Here is an 8,674-nt window from a genome sequence, read left to right on the forward strand (position 1 = left end):
GTTATAAAATGGCTTATTCTAAGCAAATTTTCAATTAGTCCTCATTATTTATTTATTCATTTATTTACAGTTTTTTAATTATTTTCCCTTTTCTATTGACTCTTTTCAGCTTTCAAATGGGGGTCATGAATGCCATGTGAAAAACATATGCTCTGTACAGCTACAAATTTATTGTTATTGCTATATATATTACTCATCTTTCTATTCAGTCTGTCTCCTATTCATATATTCAAATCAATACATGGTTGCTATGGTAATTTGGAACCTAGCAACAAAATTACTGAAATTGCAAACTCAAGAGATGCTGAATAAAAAGTTAAGAATACGAATATAAAAATAATAAGTAATACAAAATGAAAGCCAGACAGGATATCACTCTCTATATCATACTAATAGCTAATTTAAAGGTGAATAGCCCCTTTAAAGTGATTTGGAAACAACTTATTTTTTTTTTTTTTTTTTTTTGCTTTCTTGTGAAATAAATAGTGCAGGAAGGCTGAATTATCACAAATGGTTAAACTTAATAGAAGGATGGGTGTTTTTTTTTCTTTCACTGCTATAAAACTGAGAAAGATCAGTTATTTTAATATACTGTTATGGCCTGCTAAAAAAAGTCATATTGAAACACAACAAAAAAAATCAAAGAACTAGTTTTTCTGATTCAATTAGATCAGAATGCCCTATAATTTGGGCAAAAATTAGTCCGATTAGCCTGTATTAAGGCAGGAAAATATGTTTTGTCACCTGTGACAAAATGTTTCCATTAACTCAAGAGGAGTCCTGGTCTTTTGTGGCCAACACTGAAATCTGGCATTGTTTGGAAAACATTTAGAGGGAGGAAAGGTTGTTGTGTTAATAGTTGGGGTGACAGAGCCTCTGACAAAGGCTGACTGGATAACCAAATTCAGACTGAGCAAATTTAATGAGGCGGAAAGGGCTGTCAGCTGGGGAAGATATCAACTTGCTTCTCAGTGCATTACATTGTACCCATTTGAGTCAGGATCCCAAAACGATACTGTATCAGAAAACCCACAGTTTTCATTGAAATAATATGCAACAGTGATCTCTTTGAGAGTGGATGCAAAAATATTTCTATATATCTATATTTAGAGTAGATTTGGACTTCCTAGCAGAAGGTTGTTTGCCAGAACAAGTACCATTATATTAATACCCCCATGCAAGTATAATAAGTGCAACCCTAAAAGCAGATGTTATGTTTTAGTGTTAATATCACTTAAAAGCCATGTTTTACCAGATAGATTTGCTAACCTTTGATATTTCTTTCCTATCAGAAACAAAATAGAGAGCTACAACAGTTATTTACAGAGTGAAAAACAGCTTTGCTCATTCATTATTTTATTCATTATTATGGCCTTGTATTTGTTTCCTTAGGGATAAGACTTTACACATGGGCTTACTATTACCCGTCATGGGCAACCTAACATTTTGTTTCCTTTTTTTTTTGTAATTTTTACTTCGTAATTATCCTTTGAATAAAAGGCTAATTTTGGAAACATGGTGAAGTCAAACAGAACTGAAAACCAGGAAATGTTGCTCTTTAATAAACAAGCCCTACAGTCTTTAAATGCATACGGTTTACCCCTCAATACATTATATTTGAACAATTCTAATTTCTCCAAAACTACTTGGGCACCCATGGATTAAAAACACATTTCCTTTCTCTTTTTAGGAGTTTTCTTCCATTACTGAAACACTTGAATAATCACTTGGCACAATAGCATTATATGCCCCCCACAGTACAAGCCCTGCTAATGATCCAGAGAGCTGCACAAGGTCAATGCAACAAATTAGTGCAGCGTCTTTAACAACTAAATAGGTTTTGTGGTGAATTGCACTCAATCCCTTCTCTGACCATGTAAGGAATTTAACAATGTATTGAATGTATATGTAAAAGGGAAAGTAGAGCTGATAACCTTTGCCACTACACAAGTTGCTTTATTGTTCCCTGACAAAATATGTGTTTATAATTACCCCCTGCCAGAAAACACAGTTAATAAATAAAACTAGAGATCTGCTTCATTGTTAAAATAAATGACTGGCTCAACACACTCGCCCAAATGTATCTAGAAATAAAGTGAAGGGGATATTCCTGGTGCTCCCATTCGGCTGCACTGCTGCAAAGTCTGTTCATGTTGCTGGAAAGGATTTCACATGGAGAACAATGATTCTTGTTCCTCTTCCTTGGTTGACCTTCATCAGCAGCAAAATGCCATAATAGGCTGAGAACTACATATGTAAATATTACTACTACCATACTACTAATGATGGCAATGAAAAATACATTCAGTGATTCGTTGCTGCCTGAACACCTTCCTCAAGACTGATTTGGAATCAGGGGATGGATTTGGAACCAGATCAGTTTGGAACTGGAAAACTGGAAAAGATCTTCTTTGCACTTTGCACTGGAAAACTGGAAAAGATCTTCTTTGCACTTCTTCTTTGCACTTCCCCCTCTAAAGCATGTTTACAGCAATAATAAGTTAATAAGTAGGTTCTCACCATGCTTGAATGGGATTGCTCCAGGTACTACGGTTTACTCTCAAACCCATAAAACACAGCATTGGATCCAAGTGACCATAGTGTGTATGTGAATGTGATAGGGACATTTGATGGTGAGCTTGACTGGAGCAGTGACTGAATGGTGCATAATATCTGTAAAAGTTCAATTGGTATTTTTTGAAAATATACCGCACAAAGGTTACCATAGTGAGAACTGGGTAAAATGATCTGTGCAGACATAAGATGCCTAAAATATATTGGGCTAGCTACAAACCCACCACTGACAATTAAGAACAATGCAGTTAGAGAGCAACTTAAACTATTCCAAATAATGCAATGTGGGTATCCAAGTTAATACCTGAAAAAAGGAGCCATTTAACATTACTCACACGCAAACAGTATAAATATGCAAGTGTATGCAAGTACAGATTTGTTCCCTTTATTTATTTTTACCCTGTATAATGCCCACTCTAACCCAATGTTATTTTTTGGTGTTATTATGACATAAAAACTAGGGTTTTACGCCTAGTAATAGGGTGGTAATATAATTTTGGCCAAAGTGTGTGTAAACTCACACAATAAGGTAGAGAAGCGATGGCCCCACAGAAAGTAACAACTGATTGGTCAGGGACTGTAGATTGATGGATTTGTCATTTCTCTGTAGATGGAAAGCCAAGGATTGCAGAATCTTTTCTTACTTCTGTATGTATGGCATCTTATATCATAGAGCAGATATAAATAGTGGATGCAGGTGAATATTTGTCATGAAGCAAAATAAGCACCTTGGATGCAAAAACCTGCCCTGGTAAATTTAGAAGCAGTATAATTTGCTGTGTCAGTGTGATAGACCACAATAGCACTCTGTACACTAGCAATGCTGCACACCTATCCAACCACTGTGATACTCACAAAGCTAAGAGAGGATCTACAGTGGCAAAATATCCTGAAATGCCCCTATGTGGAGGTCCAATATTTTGAATTATATCTTAGTATCTTGCTGGAAGCTGTTGGTTAAATATTTGGAAGTCTGTGTGGTTGCATTGGAAACAAATGTATAACTAAGGACAGGGATGGCATTAAACATAATTGTAGGGGAAATTATGTGAATCAGAGTTGCCAGGATCAGAAACCCAGTTTTCCTTTGGGTCAAGTGTAACATATGGAGCCCTGTAAAATACTAAACCATACAAAAATAATGATTTTACCTTCTACTGCACCATCTGTATCCACCTTGATGGGTGCCCTGTTGTGTACTGATTAGCAATAGAATTTAGCTTGTGACTTAAAGAAAACTGATTATAAATGGAAAGTGCTTATTTCTGATGTGGTGTTAGTGTTCTGATCTAAACTAGGAGTTCTTAATGGTAATAGGGCTCTGACATCCCAGTTCACAACATATAAAATCAAATGTCTGTAGCTACAATTTTGTTTTACATTAGGTATTTGTAAATCCTCTTATTGCTCATTTTATACACCTGCCATTGCTATATTTCCAGGCCCCTGCCAGAAGCCTTTGTGACAGGGAGTATTTTAAACATCAGGTGTTTCATTTTGTCTTAATAAGACCTGAACTAATCATTTGGAACAGGGGCACTATGTGCATAAAAGGGATTTATCTTCATATTAGTGCAGGTCAAGGCATATATTTTCTTCCATTTACTGTATTTCTTTGAAAGATTACAAACAGGTGATGCCTAATCCATTAACACAGTAGAATCCACAAAGTGTAGCTAATGTGTTTACATGAGTGAATACTGGCGGAAAGCTAAGGGATGCTGATCCTTCCATGCAGTTAATTGGGAGTCTGAATGAGCCAAAATTAAAACATTTCAGTTTTCAGTCTAAATATTATCGGAACATTTGTAAGGTCAAGTCGAATGTACCAACATGCCATTTCAGCATGAAGTTCATGAATATTTACTTAAAATGTGGGTAAATTTGCTTTTGTTCAGAACCTAGATTTACACACAAATCTTTCAAAAACAAAATCATCCACACACACAAAACAATACAAATACTGGACAGAAGAAAGCAACTGGAAGAGTTGAAACAGCCACATTATTATGAATGTTACTTAATGAGCTATTAACCTCCCTCCCTAAAGCCTTTTCCTATAGAGTTTCATACATTTACGGGTAATTAGTGATGCCCTTAGTTGAAGTGTTTGGCAAGAAAGCAACACAAACCTCTAATCGTTTTTTGTGTGCTTTATTCAGCCCTGGCTGTTTTTACAGGGACCCTTACAAGGTAACAACTGCTGTGGCCACTCACTGAATACACTTTAGAATTTCAGGCTCACTTTTTGTAAGAGAGGCCACTGTACCCAGCTGCACAGGGACTAGGCTGGTCCTAACCTGCAAGACTTTCTTTTCTTCCCTCTAGCAAAATCAATCTGTTGACAGCTAACTCATTTTCCCTTGAAAACTTATTAGCCATTCAGCCTCACAAAACACTCTGAGCCCCCTTTTGTCCAAAAGAGGACTCCAAACCCAATCATTACCGCTTATTACTCTGAGCCGTTTGACAGCATTATAGACTGCTTACAAGACTTCTCTATTCATGTGTGCCCAGATTTGCCCCAGCTTTCAAAAGGAACGGAAATATTCCACCATTTTTCGAGCTGAATGGGGGGGAAAAGGAGTCCTCCTCCCTCTCCCATTCACTTTACTTTTGACACAATATTTTTCTTTTTGTTGGAGACCCATATACACAATAGCCAATTTAACTATCTGTTTATCGTGTGCTGATTTTGTTGGCTGTAAACACTAATGTGGATATTGAAACACAAACAAGTTTAGGGTTTAAGGGCGAGATAAAAATGTGTTAAGCATTTGTATTATTTTGTTTTTTTAACTAGCCATAAGTACAGTAGTATAGTATCTATCTATATATCTATATACATATACTATGTATATGAAAAATATACATTATATGAAAAAATATATATTATATGAAAAATTACAACAAAAATGATTATGCTTTTGGCACCGCAAATATTTAATTTAACCCTGACATTGCTTAAAAAAAATTAATTATTATTTGTAAATAGTTACTGATAAGGTCTTCGAATATATATTGCAGTAGTGAAAACTTGATAAACTTGTTTAATTGGATTGTGGTTTATATATATATTTTTTTTAATCGGGAGCTGAAGTAGCATTCAGAGTTTTAGAATAGTTTTTATTGTAACTTAAGTCTGGCAAACAAGAAGTTAATTGAGTTAATCCCAGTAAATAGTGCCAGACTTTTCTTTTTAAGCTGTTAACCAGCCTTCCGTAGAAATCTCCTAGTATTTTAATTGCTAGCCCCCCTGGCAGAGCACAGATCATGCCTCATGATATTTTCTGTCCTTTAAATTTGTTACAATATACAAGATTTTCTAAGCTGTCCATTTCCTGCTGCAAATATCATCGATCTATCTAATCTATAATATATATATTATACTATGTAAATAAACATAACCTCAACCATATACATAAATAATGTGAAGCTTTACAATAAATCATTACATTAGCCTTATATAAAGAGTTGTTGCATTGCTGGTAGGCCCTTGTGAAAATGTTTATGGGTAACAGGTTTTTTTTTTATTATTATTAAATGAGCAAAAACTATTATGAAATGGAAGGGACAGATCCGTTTTAGTATGACAGAACTTTAATTAAAGACATGGTTTCTATATTCTGATTTTTTGTGGAATAACATATGTCATTTTAATGTTCCATTGTGTGAAATATATATATATATATATATATATATATATATATATATATATATATATATATATATATATATATATATATATATATATATATATATATATATATATATATATATATATATTCGTGTAGTGGTCTCATTATTAAGACCATTTTGTGTGTTTTTCAAAACCCATAACCCAATTTATAACTTCATACCAACAACGACTGAAAAAATTGTTCTTGAATTTACCTTTTTCATGTTGCAATACAAATAATACACCAAAACACTGGCGGGATTCAACCTTAGAATACTGGCAGAGTTGACACAAATTGTAAGCATATTATAGCATAAATATGTGTCCCTAAATGTTACATACAGCATTTTAGTTTTATGCACTATTGTACCCATGTATCATGGGTTCTAAGAAACACCACTACTTTTATATTTGTATCAATATGTGAATATCTTCTCTATGAATGGTGGGGGTTGCTGTTAAAAGAAAAGGGGTGCAAAATAAAGCAATTTCTGTATATATCATGGTGCTGAAATCGTTTAAGACACCCACCCATTGCACAAATACCCAGGCAACGCCGAACATAACGTTAGTGATGATAATAATTATAATAATAATAATCTGATCATTACATACTTTATTTAACTTCTCGGTTAGATCCATAGATTTGGCGCACATGCGTCTACAAAGTCACCTGCGCACATACAGACAAGCAAAAGAAGTCTACAGCTGCAAACCCTTAAATAAGTCATTATATAATATATAAAAACAAACGTTAAAGTAAAAAAAAGTCCTTTTTTTTTTTCTTTTTTTTTTGTAACCATGAAATAGCCATAGAATGAAAAGGGCATGCGCTCAAACGCTTGGGCGAGTAGGCAATTGAGGCATCGGATTAGAAAATCCCCAGATTAAATGTGACACAAACCTTTTTTTTTTTTTTTTACAGTCTTCTATTGTGAATTGTAGGCAGATCAGTAGTCAGAAATGCCAGTGTGATGAGCGCTCCCTGGTACTGTGACTGAGGCCGGTTTGTGGCCCCTGTGGGCCAGTCTGTAACGCAATAGACACTGAGTTGTGAGTTTGTGCTGCGCTAAATGCCCATGGGTCAGATGTCACATTCACTGTCGCTGGATGTGATGGAGATGGCAGAGGTGGCCGCTTTGCTGGACAGACTTGCTGCAGGACTGGAGGCTGAGCCCAGCGCTTCTCCTCTCTCATCCGGACCCAATGAATGGCCACTTCCCTGGGACAAGACCTGCTGCTGTAGCCTGATAAAAAATACAATAGGAATGGGTCACTGAGTGATCATTTTGACTCAAATACACCAACTACCGCAAATACACACAGGCAGGAACAATACATAGATACACACAGGCGCAAACACTCAGCCATGCACGCAAAGTACCAGGAACTCTTTATTTATCAGTGCCAAAGGATAATATATAAAACTGCCCACTGCTGTTATGTATAAGGAGAATGGAGCTCGTACAAGGCTGCCTGCCATGTGGGATGTATTCACCCTTCCATTGTTTGCCTTACAAGCAGATTTAGGAAAAGCACCTGGTTAGGGAGGCAAGTATACAGCAAACACACACACTGGAACCATTTATACGATCTTTTTCTCTTTTTCTCCAAGCAGATTTTACATTTAAACCCTGACGCTTCGTTTTTAATCCCACATGATTATCAATTATAGAACGCACTGTGTCGTTTCATTGTGAGATCAGTTTGGATGTAGGCGCCTGTGTGTAGTTATGCAACATCCTCCCAATAACGTATATAAACCGTACTGGGTTAAATAAAATCCCCTAACTGCGCACTGGGATATTTCTGCTTAGATGAGCACATTATACACTTGGTTGCTCACTTAGAATTCTGCCCAGATAATGCAGAGAATCCTCCTTACGTCATATGTAGCTATTATATATATATATATATATATATATATATATATATATATATATATATATATATATATATATATATATATATATATATATATATATACATATATATATATAGTCATCTCTGTATGTGAGTGTGTGACAAATAAAACATGTACAGAGAAGAGAATGATCTTTGTTTTTTTACATAGCAAATTGCCATTAAAATGCTGTATTGGTCACATCTCACAGCAAATGTATCTGAAACCATTCTTGTGCTCTCTGGGCAAAATAATGTCAATTTAGTCCGATATAGATGACAGAAATCGTCTTTTAAAGATGCCTTAATCTGATTAAATTAGGACAAAAGCAGAGATTATTTTTGCTCTTTAAAACCAACGCAACTCACTGACAGCAGTAAACTGCTCACATTAAAGGGGTTATAAACCCAACAATAACATGTTGCCTAATGCAAGATACTATTCCAATACAGTTTTCGATAAACACGGAATAAATATATTCAGAGTTATTGGTAAAAGTAATTGTAATTGATAGCAGT

General features: G+C 35.1%; 1 protein-coding gene across 1 annotated transcript in view; it reads right to left on the minus strand.

Moving 5' to 3' along the window:
- Positions 1 to 6,852: 6,852 nt before the first annotated feature.
- six6.L (SIX homeobox 6 L homeolog) overlaps positions 6,853 to 8,674 on the minus strand; it is a 3,295-nt gene continuing 1,473 nt past the window's right edge. Inside the window, 1 exon segment of the mRNA NM_001088464.1 lies at positions 6,853 to 7,500. Within this exon segment, the coding sequence (NP_001081933.1) occupies positions 7,338 to 7,500 (163 nt within the window). The 3' untranslated portion in view covers positions 6,853 to 7,337.

Source organism: Xenopus laevis, chromosome 8L, assembly GCF_017654675.1.
Source record: "Xenopus laevis strain J_2021 chromosome 8L, Xenopus_laevis_v10.1, whole genome shotgun sequence".
In the NCBI taxonomy this organism is placed as follows: Eukaryota; Metazoa; Chordata; class Amphibia; order Anura; family Pipidae; genus Xenopus; species Xenopus laevis.